The 19,272-nt window shown below is 55.3% G+C and overlaps 9 protein-coding genes across 9 annotated transcripts; 4 read left to right on the forward strand and 5 right to left on the reverse strand.

The window, feature by feature from the left end:
- Positions 1–1,202: 1,202 nt before the first annotated feature.
- Positions 1,203–3,956, reverse strand: QBC33DRAFT_606794 (Serine/threonine-protein kinase; the record flags this gene model as incomplete). The annotated part of the gene is made up of 2 exons (XM_060432315.1): positions 1,203–2,664; positions 2,728–3,956. Coding segments are annotated over 2 exons (2,691 nt in total), but the record flags the coding sequence as incomplete, so codon positions are not given.
- A 4,030-nt stretch (positions 3,957–7,986) lies between these two features.
- Positions 7,987–9,474, reverse strand: QBC33DRAFT_373622 (uncharacterized protein). Its single transcript, XM_060424004.1, has 3 exons — positions 9,158–9,474; positions 8,343–8,909; positions 7,987–8,217 (listed from the first exon to the last, which is right to left on the reverse strand). The coding sequence occupies exons 1-3, from the start codon at positions 9,260–9,262 to the stop codon at positions 8,095–8,097; spliced, it is 795 nt and encodes a 264-aa protein (XP_060284572.1). The 5' UTR covers positions 9,263–9,474; the 3' UTR covers positions 7,987–8,094.
- Positions 9,029–9,828, reverse strand: QBC33DRAFT_534714 (uncharacterized protein). The gene is made up of 3 exons (XM_060427555.1): positions 9,537–9,828; positions 9,158–9,475; positions 9,029–9,080 (listed from the first exon to the last, which is right to left on the reverse strand). The coding sequence occupies exons 1-2, from the start codon at positions 9,703–9,705 to the stop codon at positions 9,345–9,347; spliced, it is 300 nt and encodes a 99-aa protein (XP_060284573.1). The 5' UTR covers positions 9,706–9,828; the 3' UTR covers positions 9,029–9,080; positions 9,158–9,344.
- Positions 9,829–10,186: 358 nt separating this feature from the next.
- Positions 10,187–11,087, forward strand: QBC33DRAFT_557824 (uncharacterized protein; the record flags this gene model as incomplete). Its single annotated transcript, XM_060429833.1, has 2 exons — positions 10,187–10,353; positions 10,406–11,087. The coding sequence occupies 2 exons, from the start codon at positions 10,187–10,189 to the stop codon at positions 11,085–11,087; spliced, it is 849 nt and encodes a 282-aa protein (XP_060284574.1).
- A 21-nt stretch (positions 11,088–11,108) lies between these two features.
- Positions 11,109–13,180, reverse strand: QBC33DRAFT_373848 (LET1 protein). The gene has a single exon (XM_060424006.1). The coding sequence runs from the start codon at positions 12,882–12,884 to the stop codon at positions 11,130–11,132; it is 1,755 nt and encodes a 584-aa protein (XP_060284575.1). The 5' UTR covers positions 12,885–13,180; the 3' UTR covers positions 11,109–11,129.
- Positions 13,055–14,353, forward strand: QBC33DRAFT_373812 (uncharacterized protein). The gene is made up of 5 exons (XM_060424005.1): positions 13,055–13,168; positions 13,449–13,509; positions 13,584–13,701; positions 13,770–13,874; positions 13,941–14,353. Exons 2-5 carry the CDS (start codon positions 13,504–13,506, stop codon positions 14,225–14,227), a joined length of 516 nt encoding a protein of 171 aa, XP_060284576.1. The 5' UTR covers positions 13,055–13,168; positions 13,449–13,503; the 3' UTR covers positions 14,228–14,353.
- Positions 14,320–15,835, reverse strand: QBC33DRAFT_534721 (putative zinc finger protein). The gene is made up of 2 exons (XM_060427556.1): positions 15,140–15,835; positions 14,320–15,059 (listed from the first exon to the last, which is right to left on the reverse strand). Exons 1-2 carry the CDS (start codon positions 15,630–15,632, stop codon positions 14,479–14,481), a joined length of 1,074 nt encoding a protein of 357 aa, XP_060284577.1. The 5' UTR covers positions 15,633–15,835; the 3' UTR covers positions 14,320–14,478.
- Positions 15,836–15,981: 146 nt separating this feature from the next.
- QBC33DRAFT_534723 (ran GTPase activating protein 1) lies at positions 15,982–17,735 on the forward strand. Its single transcript, XM_060427557.1, has 2 exons — positions 15,982–16,303; positions 16,361–17,735. Exons 1-2 carry the CDS (start codon positions 16,109–16,111, stop codon positions 17,423–17,425), a joined length of 1,260 nt encoding a protein of 419 aa, XP_060284578.1. The 5' UTR covers positions 15,982–16,108; the 3' UTR covers positions 17,426–17,735.
- A 204-nt stretch (positions 17,736–17,939) lies between these two features.
- Positions 17,940–18,564, forward strand: QBC33DRAFT_513979 (uncharacterized protein; the record flags this gene model as incomplete). The annotated part of the gene is made up of 2 exons (XM_060426024.1): positions 17,940–18,472; positions 18,537–18,564. 2 exons carry the CDS (start codon positions 17,940–17,942, stop codon positions 18,562–18,564), a joined length of 561 nt encoding a protein of 186 aa, XP_060284579.1.
- Between the last annotated feature and the right edge of the window lie 708 nt (positions 18,565–19,272).

Raw genomic sequence — 19,272 nt, forward strand, 5'->3', positions numbered from 1 at the left:
GGGGTCCCAACCCCCCCCCATCCTGGCCCAGTTGAATTTTGCCCGCCCGGGCGTCCCACCTTAGGGGGGGGCATCTTACCCCCCCCCACCCACGTCCCCCCCCCCCCCCCCCCCCGAGTCTTGGTTTTGTAGTCATCCCCAGTTCCCATTCCGGGTCAACGCATTTGTCTGGAAGAGCCCGTCTCCAAGCAGTTCACGGCCGACGAACGGAATGGCTGGTGAGCAAATGCCAATTTTCAAGCCTGCCTCCCCGTGTGCTCTTCTAGCTCTTCCCGCTGCCGCTTTGTCCCATCCAGCTCTTGGGCCCGACAGTGTAAGAGAAGGTAGTTAGTCGATGCTTGTTCTGGATAGCAAGCAATGCATATCAGAGCCGGGAGATAATGTCTGATGGCATCGCCTTACCCACCTGGAAAGCCTCTGTGCCCGATCGGATATGTGGAGAGGTGGGCAGATCCTGTTCGAAGTCAATTTCTTGGTTGCTTCGATCCCGATACCGTTGTGGAAGAAAGCCTTGCCCTACACGGGTATTACACCAACCATACGCACCGCTCGTTTGTTTGCTTGCATTAGATATTATTGCATTCTACGTCTTGGTTTATCGTATTTGTCTCTGTAAGTACATGGACCAAAGCGCGCCTCATCCTGACAGCTTACGAGAAACTCTAGGACCAAGCGTGGCGATTCGGCAGATTAATCCCAGAGTTGCGAGACTCCGTGACTAGGGACGACTTCTGGAAGACGAAGAATGGCAGGACGTGTGTTACAAAGCCAGGGCATCAAGTACAAGCCTCGGCAACCACAGCTCCTGGATAACCGCAGAAGGGGCTTGAATAGAGATTTTGCAGTGTAAATAGATCATGCACTCGTCCATATCATTTCTGCCAGCAACAACAACGCAATGATGCAGTCTGTTATGTTCCACGGCGACCCTTCCCCTGAACGCCCAGCCTTTCGTACCCTGCCCTCCTATTACCATAATGCAAGTATACCGCCAGATGCATGAATGCCATGATGGTCGCGTGTAAGTCGTCAATAAGCAAACGGTCTCCTTTTTTTGTCTTATTCCATCTGAACCAGAGCGGTGAGGGAGGAGAGATAGGGAGAGAAGAAGAAGAAGGAAATAAGGGGACAAGAGAAGTCGTTTGAAAGAAGAGGTGCTGGCAGGGCCGCAGAGAGACGGGATTCTCAAGCGATTACACATCATCGAAATGGGTGTTGCCGAACATTTGCTCGTCATTGGTGTTCGTCTTGACGATGCCGCTCATTCGGTTTGCGTCTCTCGAGTCGATATCTCCGAGGTCATCCCATTCATCATCCTTCTTACGGTCGATGTCGTCCATTTCCTCGTCGTCGTATCTGCCGCTGTACCGGTCCTTCATATGGTCTTCAAGAATGTCAAGAGCACTCTCGTCGACATAGGTGAAGCCTTGGAAGTTGGCCTGCACAGATGGCGAGAGAGGAGTCGATGTTGCGTACCCCTTGGCTAGAGCAGCAGCCCGCTCGTTCAGGGACCCATTGATGTTCAAGGCGTTGGTGAACTCTGGATCAAAGTACGAGACGTCCGTCTCACTCTTCAACTTGGGCTTGAACGGCGGTGTGATGAGCTTCTTCGCCAGCGCCTCCCAGTCGACATCTTGGAAAAAAGCGTGCCGCTTCAGCTCCTCGGCATCGTCAGTCGCACCGAGCCGATGCTTCGGGTTCCTGTTGAGCAACCCCTTGACGAAATTTCTCCCTTCCAAGGACAACGAGTCGCGAGGGAACCTGACCTTGCCGAAGGCAATGTTCTTGTACATTTGCTGTGTATCCTCGGCATAGAATGGGCTCCATCCACAACACATCTCAAAGACCAGGACTCCGAGAGACCAGAAATCCACCATCTTTGTGTAACCGGCCTCATCGAGTAGGACTTCGGGAGCCAGGTACTCGGTGGTCCCGCAAAATGTGTTGGTCGTGTCGTTCTTGGTTAGGTTCGCCTTGGACAGACCAAAGTCGCACAGGGCAATGTGTCCATTTGCGTCTAGTAGGATGTTTTCGGGCTTCAAATCGCGGTAGACAATGTCGTTGTTATGGAGATGCTGGATGGCGAGGATAAGCTCGGCGATGTAGAACTTTGCCCTCTTCTCGTCGAATCGGCCTTCTTTCTGTAGATGCCAGAAAAGCTCGCCGCCGGACATGTAGTCGGTCACCAGGTATAGATCCGACGGGGTTTGGAAGGAGAACTTCAGTCCCACGATGAAGGGCGAGTCGGACATAGCAGTCCGCACTAGAATGTTCCGTTCGCCAACGGTGTGGGCAACTTCCTTCTTCTGCACGATGACCTTCTTCGACAGGACCTTCATGGCGTAAATCCTTTTCGTGTCCTTTTTCCGCACCTGGTATACTTGGCCGAAGGTGCCTTTCCCGATCAGCCGCAAGATCTGGAACATTTCGGGTCCAAAGTGCTTGCGTTCAGCCCTCTGGAAGGATGCCTCGACGTATATCTCGCCTGTTGGTGTGTCCTCGATCATGGTGTCGGCATGACCTTTCAGGGAGTACCATCCTCGGACAGGGCCCTCCTTCTCCGACATCTTGGCCTGGAAATCGACGTGGCCTAGGAACTCCTCTCCAGAGGCGCTGTGGTCATATACCGAGACGTCTACAAGCATGTCCAATCCAACAACGTCACTATTGGCGGAGGGGTGGGCTATTAGCATGAAGATTGGGCCTCTCAGGGCCACCCAGACTTACAAGATAGCCTCGGCGTCCCATTTAGGATTGGTGAACGACCGGCGCGAATTACGGTTGCGGAAGGTCGTGTAGTCGCCAATGCTGGTGTTACTACTCTGGCGGCTTCTCATCGGGATGGCCATCGGTGGTCGTCCGGAGTCGCTCCCTTGGCGTTGCATTGGGGTGCCGCGTATGGGGACTGCCATGGCTGCCGAAACAGCAGTATCCTCGTCCTCTTCGGCGGGGCGTGGGCCGCCGGATATGAGCTCGCTGCGTTGGAAAACGACAACGACGTACGGATCACGACACTTCTTCAGTCCCCTCGCCTCGGCGATTTTGATAGTAAGCTTTCCTCTAGCGGCTGGTGCTTGGGCACCTGGGGGTGTCGGGGTGCGAGCCACTGCGCGGTCTGGAACGGCGACGGTTTCCCGGCTCGCGTCGTCTTGGCTTTCGGCTTTCGACGGGCGCGCGGTTGAAAGCGCTCGGGTCGGGGTTGAAGTACCACTCTTGACCCCGGCCACATCTGTTAGCTTCCTGAGGCTCTTGACACACGCGAACTTATTATCAGAGGCACCCTTCTCATCTCCAGAACTTGTACGCGTCGGTGAGCTTGGGACAGTGGAGGCCTGAGAGCTGGGGTTTGAGAAATGAGGGGCCGAGACACTAGATTCAGTGACCCTGGCTGTCAAAGGTGCGAGAAGGGAAGATCTTCGGGCATTTCCTCTAGCAAAGTCTGCGAGGCTCATCCTGCGAAGGCTGGGTTGTCGAGACGACGCAGGGGTGTCTCGACCCTCCAGGCCGACGCTAGGAATACTCGAACTCCCCCGGACAGAAGATCGCTGGGATGTAGGGGGAGTAGGATATGGATGCTCTTCAGAAGGGCCCACCGTCTCATGAGGGAAGAGAGAGGGCGCCTCGTCTGTAGATATGCGGCGCAAGTCCTGTTCAACAGCGCTAGCCGGGGGTTTCGACTGGGAAGTAGTTCGAGGTGACTCCTCGTCCTGAGGGCCGGCGGTCGGTGAGGCGGGTGGAGCGGGTGAAGCTTGTCCACTTGCGTTGAAGGTGCCAGACAACAAACGCTGAAAAGAGGCTGCACGAACCTGACCAAAGTAACTCATTATGCCGGGTAATCGCTTGTCGTGGAGGTCTGGTTGCGGTGTTGCCACACCGGAACGTGGGGTATCGAGGCCAATGTGGTCGGTTCCATCATCGTCGGCTGCGACAGACCTGCTGCGACCGTTAATACCTTCCGAGGCGAGGAATCGGTCCATCTTGAGAGTAGACCATAAAAGGCAAGTATGGTGAATGAAGAAGAAGAGTTGTGTAGTGAGTGGAGAAAGTGCATAAGCGGGAGAAGAGCGAAGAGCGAAACAGTCGAGGTAAATATGGCTAGCTCATGATGACTACTCTGGATTGGGCTGGGGTGAGGTGGCGATGATTTTCAGTGAGCTGAGGTGCTTTTTTGGGGTAAACCTGGAAATGGGGCGGGATGTAAAAATGCGCTCTGGGCGAAGCTGAACAGGGAAGGAAGGTAATACGTCGCTACCTAGTGAAGGCAGGGCTGATTGATGTGTGACTTGGGTCTGCATGAAAAGACAGGGAGAGAGTGAAGCAAGGAAGGGAAATGGAAAAAAGGAAAAGGAGCTGCCGTTCGAACGGGTTCCTCAGCTTCTGCCACTTTGGTACACTGCTTACTCGCTCTTGGGTAAACCTAGTAGTGTACCATTGATGCTTGCCATGCGGTTGACGAACGATCATGGAAGTGGGGGGAGCTTCTCATCCTCCACCTTTTCTTCAGGGCCACGGCTACAAGGGAAGGTGTGATAGCGACCTCGACAAGACAGACAGACAGACAATGGACTCTGGACGGGCAGACAACCTGACTGGTGCTACCATCCGGCCTGTCTGCCATCCACGGCCCCGGTCGGGAAGGGAAGACCAGATGAAATTTACATGTGCAAATCAATTATTGATGCGCCATATACGCAGACCATGAGGGGGAAGCATCCGGTAGGCGGAGTAGGCCCAGAGTTGCGGGCAAATGAGTAGGCATGTAAACCGCAAAAGGGCCCAAGGGCCATCTGGGGGCCGGCACTAGCCTGACTCGGGGATTGCCTTAGGTGGCTACGCAACCACATTCTTGATCACCGCCTCAAGCGTAGCGCAGTGGGTAGGCACCTATGTACCTTGCTGGCTCAGGTAGCCAGGTGGTACCTCTGGCTTAAATGGTGACGGGGAATGCGCTGCGGCATCGGCAAACGCAAGGGTTCATTGGGCACGGCCGCCAACTTTGGCAGCAGTCTGGGCTTGTGGGTCTTCCGAGGGGCTCAACAGGTTTGGCTAAACTTCTGCCGGGCGTTCTGGAAGCCCCAAGAAGTGGCCCATTAATATGAATAAAGGGACGTGATGGAACAGGAGCTTTGTAATGCGAAACAGGGTGTTCGAGGTATTTCTTCGCGGCAGCCGCAGGCGCTGAGGGATATCGAACTTGCAGTGAGGGGATCCAGGAGAGTCGGTAGGCAGAGACTAAAAAAGAGAAATATTTGATACCGACGTACTTTGACATCATTGCTTGGGTTGCACGTTTCAGCAGGTCGAAGCCGCCGCCGCCTGCACCAGCGCCTGAGCCATCAGCCGGGCCCGACATTTTGCATCTGCTCGCAGGAGAAAGCAAATGCCAGGCTGAGGAGGATCGGAGTTCGGGGCGAGAGTCGAGGTTGGTATTGGATCGTTTCAGCGGTGGGTTGCGCGTGGTGTGAGTGTGATAATATGAGGCGAGTCGATTGGGCGCTTGGGGTGTAGGTTGTTGGAGTTCTCTCTTTGGGGGGGGAGGGATTTCGGGAGTATGAATTTTTTTCCTGCCTGCGGCGGGCGAACTGCCCATGACCAGCCTAGCAGGCTAACATCCAGTTGAGGTAAGGTAGGTAGGTGGTAGTTTAACTAGGTTATTAGGCACCTATCTGGTTGGTTGGGAATAGCCCCGCGGCGACTCGTCGAGAAAAATGTCACCAACGATGTCAATGAGCAGCAGAACCAAGTTGGAGAAGTGGGGATTTATATGAATGTGAGGTAATCCGCTCGACAAGCCGAGAGCTCCCGAACCTGGGGTACCAAGTAAGGCCGCCACCAGAATAAGAGTGAGAGAAAAGCCTACTTTGCCTCCGAAGGTAAGGTTCTCCCGTCATCAGCAGATAAGGCTCAAAATCGTCTCTATGAGAGACAGTAGGTAGGCATCTGAACCATGATATCTCTCAGCTTCCCACTGGAGTGTATCAACGTTATGCTGAGAAGTATGATGTACAGTACTTTAGATACGCCGTACTATGTAGCTGGAACAAGTGGGGCCAAGCGGCTGCCGGATGTACTATACTAGGATACCCTTCCATACCAACAGCAGGGTTTGCTACTGTAACACGCGCTGCGATCGCAAAGGCCTATCGTACATGATACGTCAAGAAACGAAGAATCAGGATTCTGGGAGAGGGAACCATGACGGGGATCGGTCCAAAGCCAACTACGCATACCAGCGTACGAACCTGCCGAAGCTTGGAGATGCCGCCTGCAATGTAATAGGCTTCCTATGTCTCATGCTTTGACTCACGCCTCTCTTTTACCTTTTACACCTCCACTAGGTTTTGGTGTCACACTCGAGGCCTGCCCTTACTTGCTTATGTTGTTCCGGGGTCATTCGGGGGCTGGCCCAAGAGCCTGGTGCCGACTGGAATTGAGGTAACGCAACCCCCAGAGCTGAAGGCCTTCCAAGGTTTCAACTGTTTCCTGTTTCTAATCCCGTCCAGCTGCATTAACATAACCTGGCTCACGTGTAGGTAGTCTGGCATGGAAGTGATCAGATCTATGGTATGTGAATGTACTGTACATACACTACGGATTACAGCACACAATCAAAAGCTCCCGTCCGAAACGGGCGGCTTTCCTTCTGTCAGCTGGCCTATATCGTTTTCTATTTAGGTGCAGTCCGACCATCACCGCCATCTCCCAATGGTACACATGCATTCTGTATGTACATTCGACGTCTGCTGCCTCAAAAAACATGCTCCGCGGTCCATCACAGCCCGCCTGCGGCCAGATGGATCCTCGTGGCTGCCGCTCAAATTCATTCGCCTTGGGAGACCAAGCCGCCCAGGCCGAGTCCAAACGAGGCAATGCAGGCAGTGGGAACCCACGATAGCGAGTACCATCCCTTGGCCAAGGATCGCCGACCCGGGTTCCCGACCGTTGAGACCCCCACGAGTCGTATATGCGAGTCATGATTACTCGGTCCTCGACTTGCAGCGGATATCGATCGCCGTGGCGTCTGGTTGCCGTTGCACATGTGGTCTCCTGGGCACTACGATCTACACCACCTACCTAGTTAATCAACCCTCTCGCGTCAGCGACTGTGCGTGTATGTGGCATCCGGAGTGTCTTGAGAAAGCCCTCCCCCTTTCTTCACAGTAGTAGTGTACACAGTGTCTCTCTTCCTCTGCTATTATCCCGCCCGCAACTGCGCCAATCCCCTTTAGCCAAGTGCGATCGTCGATCTTGGGCGTCCTCCGTGACCCGATCCGCCGGCTCAGAGCGTGCAGCTCGTTTTTTTGCCGCGACGCAACCAATGTTGAGCCTTCGGAAACTAGGTCCTGTGCCGAACAGAGATCCACGCCTGGAGAACCCAGATTGCATGTACAGAGAACCGCCTTACCATCGACTGATTGCAGAATGGTGGAATGAGCAGTGAACGTATTCTACTGTTGAATACTACGTCAGCGTCCCAGGTTTGGGATGGCGTGCCCGACGAGCATGTGCACCCTGACTCACTGTATCCAGATCTGCGAGATGGGACGACAACTGCTGTCAGTCATGGCCAAGCGGCGATGGCATTGCATATCCCCGGAAATGCATGATGAGTCTGCTGCTCTGCTTTTTGTTATGGAAATTCATCTAATTGACTGACCTTATCTTGGAGCGTTCTACTAAGTCCAGGGCGGTTTGCCCTTGAGTCTGGGCGCATCCTAGTAGCTTAAAAGCTAGGTATGTTTGGATATTTTCAATCACAAATATCTCTCCCCAGGCAATAAGGGGAACGAGAAGGCTGTCCCATGGCTTGTCAATGTCCGGGTTGTGACTCGGGGTTCCAGCGGTATCGCATAGCTCTGAGCGACAATGCAAGTCCATAGTCGACAAGTGTTTACCAGTATATTCTAAGCACCATGGCAGGATACAGGATCACCAGCTGTGTTCAGATAACCATTGGTGCAGATGTAAGCCTCACCAAGCAAGATTCACAATCCTGTCGCCGTTTAATGCTGCTAAGCTAAGGGATGGTGCCGCGAGGCAACCGTATAGGATTGATAATAAACATCCCTTCCCCCCTTCCACTCCGACCAGACACTAACCCACCCAACTCCCTCCTTCAGAAGCCGGTCTCGACGCCATCCCATACGCGCCCTCGTCCTCACTCTCCGCCTCGAGGGCACCGAGTTGCTCGTCCGACGGCACCAGGAGCTCTGTTTGGTAGGCGAGCTCGACCGCATCCTTGTATGAGAGGTCGTGGTTTGGACCTCCTAAAGGGCAAACAGTCAGCAGATGTTCAATTTATACCGATCAGTTAGAGGAGGTGGCTACTAACTTCCGTAAATGGCCACGTGCCAGTGGTAGTACCTCGACTCGGCCTCGCGGCAGGCGGAGTACTCCCAGTCCAGACGCCTCTCGTGCGCCCTGGGTGACTCACCGGGCAGCACGGACGCGGTGGGCCACTTGCCCCACCGGATGCGGCGTGCGCCGGTGTGCTCCCAGAGCGCACGGTCCTTGTCGGGCCGGGAGTCCTCCGACGCCAGTTCGTCCTCGTCGGCGGCGAGCCGAGCCCGCTTCTCGGGGCGACCCCCGTCGGAAGAGTCGACAGATAGGCTTCTGCCTCGCCTGCCCGTGGGGCTGGCACCACCAAGGCTGGTATCCGAAGGTGGGGTGGGGTGCGAAGAGAGCCCGGTTGGCTGGGCTGGCGGCGAGTCGACGACCTCGGCGGAGGAGGCATTGATGGTGATGGTGAAAGACTTTTCGGCCTTTACCAAGACCTCGACGCCGCTGTCCCTCCCGGCGGTGGTGGAAGGCTTGATGGTGACGCTGGAAGTCTCGTCGACGTTGAGCGAGACCTCGAAGCCGGTCTCCTTCTCGGCGGTAGACGGGTTGATAGTGATAGTGAAAGACATCTTGAAGAAGGTTGGTATGGTATGAGGGTTGATTGTTACTGCGAAAGAGAGTAAAGAATTCGATGAAGATGAATCTGTTTGCTGGCTCACAAATCTTGAAAATGATCTATCCGGTCGCAAAAGTAGGAAGGGAGAAGGGCAAAGTTGATGTGTAAAGTTGAATTTATTCTGCTGCTGGTTCCCCTGAGCCCGGGATATTCTATTGTTGACGGAGTTGAATAGGTCGAATGCAATAGGGGGCTACTCACAGGGGGACGGAGCTGGCCGACAATTGGCCATGAATTACTATTGTCTTTAACAATACGGACAATAGAAAACGGACGAGCCACAAGACTTGGACTGAACCGCAGCATTGGCCCCCAGGACCATGTATCTCGATGAACAGCCCCCCCAAAAAAACACTCCCATAACACGCTCTCCTATCTTTCCATGGCATCAAGCATTCGATGTCGCCTGGGTCTTTGCAATAACGGCCATTAGACGCTCCTCTATCTCAGCAGTAACACCGGCAGGGTACTTCTTGGGGCTGATACCTTTCCGAGGCAGCAGCGGATCGGGATAGTCAGCTGTTATTTATGTTAGTCGAGAAGGCATTATCAAACATGACCTCGGGGACTAGGGACTTACTGATCCTGAACTTCTGATCTGAGAGGCGTGTCTTTGCCAGCTCTATCTCTTCCCTGAGCTTCTTCGGGTTCATCCCCCCTCCTGTGACCTTGCCGCTCTCCCCAGCTCCGGCAGCAGCGTCCTGGCTGAAGCTGCTAGGGGCGTCTGACAGCATCTCGTCTACGTTCATCCTGAAGATGAGGGTGTTGTTTATGACTCTTGGGGTGTCTCAATTACGACTTGCTAACCAGAGAGGGATAGTTTTGCGGTTGCTCTTCCCAACCCCAGGCAACGTGACCTGTGGTGTATGCTAGGAGGCTTATTAGTGTTTGGACGTCGAGTTACCTACACACAGTGTTCAAGGCTCTTTCCACACTATCCGTCAGCTCGTTTATGTGGGTCCAGGATTCCCACTGGGAGTATCGCGCTAATCAGAAAGTTGAATTAAATTTTGGAGAACAAGGGGAGAGGGTTCAGGCTTCAATTGCAACTCCAGATTACACAGATTACACGTACGATAGCGTGCAGGTTACTTTCTTGAAACCCCAGAACACACCTGGAACGGCTTCCTTTGAAATTGTTGCAAGAAGCTCTGTTCTTCTGAATAGCTACATGCTTCCAAGCCGAAACTTGACGTCACCGTAATACATCTTATCTTGATTGCTTATAAGATGCCGAAACACCATGAGCTCCCCGACGCGTGGGAAGACGACTGGGAGACGCAGGCCGATCAAATGTCCAAACAAGAGGAGGCAGCGCCTGCGCAGAAAACCCCCATGTCACGCCCTGAGCTGCTGGCAAGGCATGCCGAAGGCCAACGCAAACTCTGGGAATCAGCGTATGTCCACCGGCTTGTCGACTATTCCTACCCTGGCTGACGATGTTTGCAGCGAGACCCCAACAGAGAACCTGTTCGTAGTTGCGAGCAGCAACGTACCGCTGGCAACGGGCTTCAAACCTGCAGTGAAGGTCTTGAGCCGAAAGCCCACACCGCAGATGGTAGTCAAGAGGGATCCTGTTACCGGACTCGAGCGGTTGACACTCGATGACGACGAAGACGAGGATGACTCCACTAAGCACCAGCCCACACCAGAGGAGATCCGAATGCGCCAGCAGAGAGAGCTTGAGGAGAAGCAGCGCCGCTACGAAGAAGTACGAGCCAAGATCTTTGGCGACTCAAATGCCTCATCCGGCCAATCGACTCCTCGGAATGAGACCACTCCACCCTCATCAGATGGCCGCCAGACCTACAGAAAACAGACCAGGGGTCGCGGAGGAGGGCCCCGAAGCGAAGGATCCCGCAGCGACAGTCGGCACGACGGCCGGCAAGACGGTCAGAGCCGCCGCACGCCTGTGGGCAACCCGATCGGTTCCCGGGAACTGTATGATCCCAGCTACTCTCCCAAACCCGGGTTCGGCATACAGAAGCGGGACGGCGAAAGCGCGACACCTAGGCCTGGCAGGGCATCTACACCGCGAGAAGAAGAGCAGGCTATTCGTTCACCCATTGGACCCGATAATAGCGGAAGAGGCGGCTTTAGGTTCGCCAGGCGCGGTGCCAAAGAAGACTGAATTACCACGACACCACGTCGGACTACCTAGCCTAGGTACTGGTCACCACCCTCCACCGATCTTTCCAGCCAGTTGGACCACCCTCTCAGTATCCGTCGTCTTATCCTTCCCGACGTCACTGATTACCTCGCGGTAGCTCGTATAGGCCAGTCTATCCAACGCTATGCCTGTAATACTCGACCAATGCGCCAGGATATCTCGAATATATGCAGGGGAAATACCACCAACCACCTTCTCGTAGCCATTGGCCACGCCCTCCACATCACCCACACCGATTTCCGCCTCATCCGCAGAGAAATAAGCCTCGTCAACCAGCGACAGCCATTCCTTCTGCTCCAAGGGCCCCGGTTTTGAGGCAAACCCCTTGCGCTCAATGATGACCGGGTCGTCGACCTTTATCTGGCCGCCCCCATTGGTGCAGCCGCCGGGGCAGGCCATGACCTCGACATATGCATACTCCAACCCGGCCGACTTCCCCGCCGGCTTCCTGGCGCTGCCAACCGGCCTTCCGCCTGGCATCCGCGATGGCCTCACCGGCCTGAGCCGCCGGACCAAGTTCTGGATATTCCGGAAACCGTAATAACGTGCGGCCCTGAAGATGACTTCGCCGGAGGTAGAGGTTACGCTATAGTCGACAACGTCGGCGTTCCTGCCCCTTGTCGTTTGTATTTGCGATCCCGGGTGCGTCGACTGCATGTCCTGGAGGACGAAATAGAGGTTGCCACCAGATGACCCCGCTGCGGGTGACGGTCTGTGGCCCGACCTGGGAGGGAAGAGGAACCTCTGGATCGAGGGATCCGGGAATTGGGGTTGTCTTGGAAGGGGCCCTGAGGACAGACTGAAGAAGTCGATTCCCCGCGACTCGGCAAGCATGAGTATCTCTTTGCTCGTGATAACGCAGTCGACATCTCGCACTCCCCGGGCGGGCTTCCCGTCGCCCGCCCAAACTGCATCCGTCAGCTCCTCGCGACTCGCTTCCAGTTTCTTGTCGAAGCAAGGCATGATGGCCAGGTGCCATATCCGGTCGGGCGGGATCCCAAACTTCCGGCTGAGGGTGGTCTTGAGCAGGGTGCCCATCAGGGCCTGTGGCGACTTGACGCGCGATAGATGAGGGAGGACGTAAGGGTGTGTCTTCTCGGCATAGCATACCCATCCGGGGCATGATGATGTGAGGATAGGCCGCGCAGGCCCGTCCGCCGGCGGCTGCGTTGTAATAGAACCACCCCCGAGTACCTCGTCGGACCCAAGGACCAGACATGCCTCCCTCGCCGTGTTGGTGTCGACGACCCACGTGAACCCATTGCCCCACTTGCCGCCCGCTCTCAAACCCCCCTCCCCCATCAGCAGCCTCTCAAGCATGCGCCCGGCCTGCCCCTCCGTCACGCCGCCGCCGCACGCCGCCGCCAGGCTCGCCCGTGTCTGCGGCGACACGCTGGCGACGAACAGCCTCCGGGACTCGTCCTCGAGGCCCTCGACATTATCGGGGGCGAGCCGCAGCGACGGGGCCGAGTCGAGCGTGCTGAGCACCTCGGCGTGGCTCTGCAGGCTGACCAACACGGCCTCGGCCGAGGTGACGCAGCCGGAGCAGGCGAGGCAGTCGGTCAGCGATATCTCGGCCGGCGCGGCGCCGGCGGCGGCATGCGGGGGTTGTTGGCCGTCTAGGATGACTTCGTTCTCGTCGGCGGTCGTGGGGGACGCGGTGGCGGCGGCGGGGGGGAGCGTCTCGATGGGCTTGATGCAGGCGACGCCGGGGCTGATGAAGTCGTTGAGGTCGTCGGCGGAGAGTATCGCGCTCATTGTGACGGGTGTTGTTGGGTTGGAACCATCGAGCGGGTGTTTCTTGCGTGGATCCTCTCCTCCGAGTGTGTGTTGGTAATCAGATTCGAAACCGTCTGTGGTAGTGGCGAGGTTGTAGAAGATTCGGGGTGGGACTTGAAGGGTTATTACTGCCTTTGCCGCATCGAGTATATAGTCTCTTAGATCTTTTAAACAATTAGAAAAGAACAAGAGAGTGCTTCTGTCTTGTGAGTTTAAGTGTTGCTGCAAACTTTTTGCCTCCGCCTCTTCGTCTGGACATCTAGGTAGGTCAAGACGCTTTTTAACGGGTGATGCGAAATCGGCCTTGGGGCGGTCCAGTGGGGTCGTCTCTACCACAGTATTGCCGCAGTGGAGCAAGGTCCCTTTGCGTGCCAGCCAACCACGTCGGACTGATTATAGGCGTATATATGACGTAACCTGATCTTCCTCGGTTTGTACGGAGTTGTCATTGTCACTTGGAAATGCTATGCCAGGGAGGCTCCAGATCTTGACATATAAGACGCGTGTATTCTAGTACAAGTACTAATAAAAGGCGGAGTCCAGGCAGAAGCTCGATATTAAATCTTGCAACTATAGCACAACCACACACACCTCAATTATGGATGTAAGTCGTTCTCCTGGCTGGCAAGGGAGATAACTCGAGATCAACTTGAACTGACCATGGCCTCCCACTACTAGTCTATCTCCCTATACAGCTTCAGCAGCTTCGGCTGGCTGGCACTGCAGTCAATTCCTCTGGCACTCTGGCCGACATTTGTCATCTCTCTCCTCACTCCGGACTTCCGGCATGCAAGTGGTATGTGCCAGGGGCGCGCTCCCTTTGCGAAGACTCGGAGGCTAGATCGAGTACTAATATCTGAGCAGCCGTGGATCAGCACCTTGCCCGCTCGTTGGGGTTCTCGCAGCTGACCATTGGCGTTCTTCTCGTCGTCCTAACCGGGTCTCTGCCACTTACATCTCTGGTTGAGAGTAAGTCTCTATCCTCAGGTCGTTGCGCAAAAAGTACGCCAGCTTACAAGTACGTCACCAATATAGCTCCCTCCGGCAACATCACGCCCTTCTCCAATGCCGCCATACTCGTCTCCACGCTCTACCACGGGGCGTATGCATTTTCCACCTATGTCCAGTACAACTCCACCGGGCAGATGGGCTACCTTGTCGGGGCTGTTGGGTACAGCATCTTCGGCTCGTTCGGGCTGTGGTGCCTCATGTTTGGCGGCGACAAGGGCCATATCAGCAAAAGGACGGGGGCAGACAAAAGAACCAGCGGGTTCCCGTTCAAGAACGCCGAGGCTGACAAGAGGCGGCCGAAGGAGCTTTGAGCCGATGGTCTGCTTCGAGGGGACGGCCGATGCTGATGAGGAGTGGTCCTCGCAGTCATCACAACGTCATGTACGGTTAGGCGCAAGCTTGAGGCGTATGGCATGCATAGACGCGGTGATTGCCGCTGTAAATTAAGAGTACAAGGGTTCGTTCGCATGAAAGGAATTGCCACGGCTAGTAGTACAATCTTCGTGATATTCGTAGCCCATGCTGGGCTTGAAGTTCATGCCCAGCACCACCAAGTCGATGCCTAGTCTGCATCCACCACCATCTCGCCGTTTGTGACAACACCGCCGATATGCTCGTCCTCATCACCTGCCCCGTTAGCGACCACGTCCGGAACGTGCACATCAACCGCGCCGCTAAGCACCGCCCGCCTCCGTTTGTGCCAGCCTAGCTCGCTCTGCACGACTTGGTCTAAGAGGACCTCCTTCTCCAGCCACTCCTTCTTGTACAGGGCCTCCCACTTCTTGCACTCCTTCCGGAGCGCCTCCCCGTCCGCCTCGGCCCACTTCACCTGGCACCGGCAGAGGGCATATAGCTTATCCATCGGCATGTCACGCTCATTCTGGGTGAATCCAAGGTCCGTCGACAGCAGCGTCAAGGGTACCGAGTCGTCGGCGTTGCCCCCCTCCTCCGCGGAGTCGGAGTCCCCCTTCGAGTGCGACTGCGGCGTCTTGAGGATGATCTTGAGCTTGGACGACTTCCCCGCCGGCCCTCCCGTCTGCATGCTCTTCGGGACCGGGTCTGACGGTCGGAGAGCCTCAGTCTCGTGGACGGTGCGCATGTGTTTAGCAAGGGCATCGGATCTCGTAAACGCGCGATCGCATTCTGTGGAGTCTAGAGTTAGCGCGCAGTAATGGAAGACGGTGGCAGAGTCCTTGATGGGGGGTGTGGCCGAATAGACATACCAGGCAAGTAGCAGTAGAAGGGCTTTTCCCTCGTGTGACTCCGCATGTGCGCCTTCAGAGCGTAGCCACTGGCATGGGGCATGCTTTTCCGAGGGCAACCGATCCATTCGCAGGTGTACTTCTTCTGCCGACCCTCGATGTGATCGTTGTGTATGTGTTCGACGAGCTTATCCATGTTGCCGATACTGTAGGCCTTGCATCCCTCCCACGCGCACACCGTCACTTGCTCTGCGAATTCCTCCTCGTCGAGTCGTGCATTTATCGGCGAGCTGGGCACATCGCCCGAGGTGTCGGAGGACACGTCGGACATGCCTTCCAAGGAATCTGGATCTGGATCGGGAATGACTGCGGATGAGGCTACTGACCCATCGCCCCTCTTTTGGCGCTTTGCAGGAGGGAGGTCGTCAGCTGTCTCTGTGACATCTTCGTCGTAGCCGTCTGATGAATCCATTGAAGAGAGTGGTGAATCTGGTGGAGAATCGTGCCTTCCCATCGTAGGAGCGGTCGTGAAGCTTTTCGGCAACTTTGTAAGGGAAGGTGAAGTTGACTCCTCGGGAGGAGGTAATTTTCGATCGAATTAACCCCCCAGAGGTCAGAAAATTTACAATTGACTGTTCAGAAACTAATCGATGAACGTGTTCTTGCGCAGAGGACAATCGCCATTCACTTCTTCGAGCCTTGCATGTCAAAAGAAGTGATCTGACGCGATTTCAGCTGCCAACAGCCGAAAGAACCGCCAACTGGCATCACCTGCCCAGTTGCCCGATCTCGCCATCCCCCGAGGTACCTCCGTACCTAGATAATTATTTACGATCCCATTCCATTCAGTGTTTGTTTTGACCCCTCCCCCACCAAAATATCTCCCCAATCTCGCTCCCCAAACTTTTGCGACGTTGCCCCCAGAGCCTCAAGGATTACACCCTGCACATTATAGATATCGGAATCGGCCGACTTCTTGATCCTTACAGCATGGCACCGTCTACCAAGGTCTTTTCCCTCGATGGGAAAGGTCTGAAGCTGGACACCGCGGCTGACCTGGAACCCCACATTGCCGAGTTGCGGTCGATGGACGATGTCGAGGAGGTTAGGCTGCTCGGAAATACCTTGGGAGTCGGGGCCTGCAAGCTTCTTGGAGAGGTCCTGGCGACGAAAAAGAATCTACAGGCATGTCACGATATGGAAAGAGAAGGCTTTGCGCAAGATACTGACCCCAAACGATAGGTTGCGAATCTAGCCGATATCTTCACCGGTCGTCTCCTCAACGAGATCCCCGAGGCGCTTTCCTCCCTTCTGACTTCGATCTTGAACCTTCCTAAACTTTCTACGATCAACCTGAACGACAACGCGTTTGGTCTGAACACACAAGCCCCCCTCGTGGCGTTCCTCGCCGCGCACGTTCCTCTCCAGCATCTCTCTCTGAACAACAACGGCCTTGGCCCTCATGCCGGCATCTTGATCGCCGATGCGCTCTCTGAGCTTCACGCTAAGAAAGAGGCGGCACGGAAGGATGGTCAGGAGGTGCCTCACCTCGAGACTGTTATATGCGGTCGTAACCGACTGGAGAACGGCAGTATGACTGCATGGGCCAAGACGTTTAGCCTGCATAATGAGGTCAAGGAGGTCAAGATGGTCCAGAATGGCATCCGGCAGGAGGGTATCTCGCATTTGATTCTCGAGGGCCTTAGCTGTGCCTCTGGGCTCAAGGTCCTTGATCTCCAGGACAATACGTTTACGGCCAAGGGCGCCCGGGCTCTCGCGAAGGTCGCGCCGACTTGGAGTGAGCTCAAGGAACTGGGCATCGGTGACTCGCTCCTGAGCGCCAAGGGTGGCATCCTCCTTTCCGCCGCTCTTGGCCAGGGAAACAATAAGAAGCTCGAGATCCTGCGCCTGCAGTACAACGATATCACAGCCGCGGGGGTGAAGGGTCTCGCGAAGGCGGCAAAGGAAGCCCTTCCGGCGCTGAAGAAGATTGAGCTAAACGGGAACAAGTTCACAGAGGACGATGAATCGATCATTGCGCTCCAGGAACTGCTTGAGGAGCGGAAAGAGAAGCTCGGTGGTGACGTTCTGGTCGAGGACGAGTGGGGTCTTGACAGCCTGAGCGACCTCGAAGAGTTGGATTCAGAGGAGGAGGAAGAGGAGGAGGAGGAGGAGGAGGCCGAGCCCGAGGAGAGGGCCGAGAAACTCATCCACGAGGCCGAGGAGGCTCAGGAAGAGCCAGTCATCCCTGACAAGGACAAGGAGGTGGACGAATTGACGAAGAAGCTCGCCAAGACAGAAATCTGAGTTTGGACAGGCTTGAACATAGAATCATGACTGCCAGCGAATAGAGTTCCCATTAGAGACCGCTGGTTTTATGACATGCAAGACGATACCCAAATGGACCAAAGTTGGAAATTACCACAAGCAGTCTGTTTTAGACGGACTAGCTCGAGACGTCCTGGAAAGTGTCAACAATGGGTGTAAAGAAAGGTTGCAGGTCTTCAAGGCTTGTGGGAGCGACATCAGCAGTTTCTAGTTGAGCAATTGTGACGTTGTGGTGGCGCCGCTGGTCGTCCCATTATCACACCACAACAGCCCGATATATGGCACCTACTCACATCACCAACGCAAACATGGTAAACCTCGTGACTACTATGCCGACAGATAAATACCAGGGTTTGTTCCTGTCAAGAAATTAAATGTTGCAAACTATACCCTTGAGACATCATCTTGAACCAAACTCAACTTGACCAACTTAACCAACAAACCCAAAACCACCCGAGCATCGCTCAACGTTGAAAGCCCAAAAGAGAAGAAAATGGCAGGCTTCGTCCTCTTCGAAACAACAGACTCCGTAATAGACATCCTCTGGAACATCGCCCTAGCCTCCTTCATCATCCGCCTAGCCCTGATCTACACCCTCCTGACCCTCGCCTCGGGCCTCGCCCTCTCCCGCCTAGCGGCCCTAGCCCTGGCCAACCAAACCCACACCTCGGCTCCGCCGCTCCCCGTCCGAGCAGCGATGCTAGTCGCCGCGACGGCGTGCGCCCGCCTCCTCGTCGCCCGCTACGAGGTGCCACGCGCGGCGGGCCTGCGCCTCGCGGCGGGCGCGGCGGCGCTCGCGCTCATGGCCGTGACGCGCCTCGTCGCCCGCCTGGCGCTGTACGAGGTCGGAGGGGGAGAGGACTGGTTTGCGCGCGGTGGGACGGGGCCCGCGCTGGCGTCTGGGGGGATGCTGGTTGGGTATGCGCTCATGCCGGTGCTGGTAATGGTGTTTGAGAGGAGGGGGGAGGGGGGAGGGGAGGCGCGGGGGATCATGGGGGGAAAGGTTGATGTTGGTGAGGGTATTGGGTAAGTTGTCGGTTCGTCCTTAACTTGGGGGTTCTTGTGTGTGCGTTGCTGACTTCAGGGGTAGCCCGACTGTGAATGCGTCGAAGGCTTGAGCGGGACAGGAGGGGACATGGTAACCTGGCGAGCAGAGAGGGGAGGAAGGGGGGAATACAGAGCAACGGGAAAACTGGTCCCTCGAAGCAAGGAGTTTCGGGAGTCGTGCATTTGAAAGGAGGTCTTATTATTAGGGCGGGAGAAGAAACTGCATGATCACACGGCACTTGGAAAGGTGTGAGGGGTGTTTGTTTCTCACCAGAAGCGACAGGACAGAACTCACCATCAGAGACTTAATAAAATAGAGGATATCCTAGAGGAACTCTTTAGGTTCCAGGTCAGATCTACCACCGTGCAAATATATTCATGTATTAGAAGGCGGGGAACCGCATACTTGCGGTTTGCATGAAATTAGGTATATCATATGTCTCCAAGCAAGTCGACTGAGGAAACATCCATGGTCGAGATCCTTACTGAGCTGATTGCTTGTAGACCATCCAGCCCAATTATGCAGCAAGATAGTAATGTTATACATACGTGGACAACTTTGGAGGATAGCGCAGCTTCGGGCTTAAGCACACAGCAGATGTCACGACTCACTCGAGTTGAATCTGCCGGGAAACAACCAATAAGGGATTTTTAGTCCGTTGCCATGAGTTGGAATGGTTTGAGCCGCGGTTTTGTGCGACGAGGTTGGATTGGAGAGTGGAATCCAGCTCACAGCCTACCCAGCTTCCAATACGGAGGGAGCTTGTGAGACAATAAGG

This window comes from Phialemonium atrogriseum, assembly GCF_030411735.1.
Source record: "Phialemonium atrogriseum strain 8032-3 unplaced genomic scaffold QBC33scaffold_9, whole genome shotgun sequence".
In the NCBI taxonomy this organism is placed as follows: domain Eukaryota; kingdom Fungi; phylum Ascomycota; class Sordariomycetes; order Cephalothecales; family Cephalothecaceae; genus Phialemonium; species Phialemonium atrogriseum.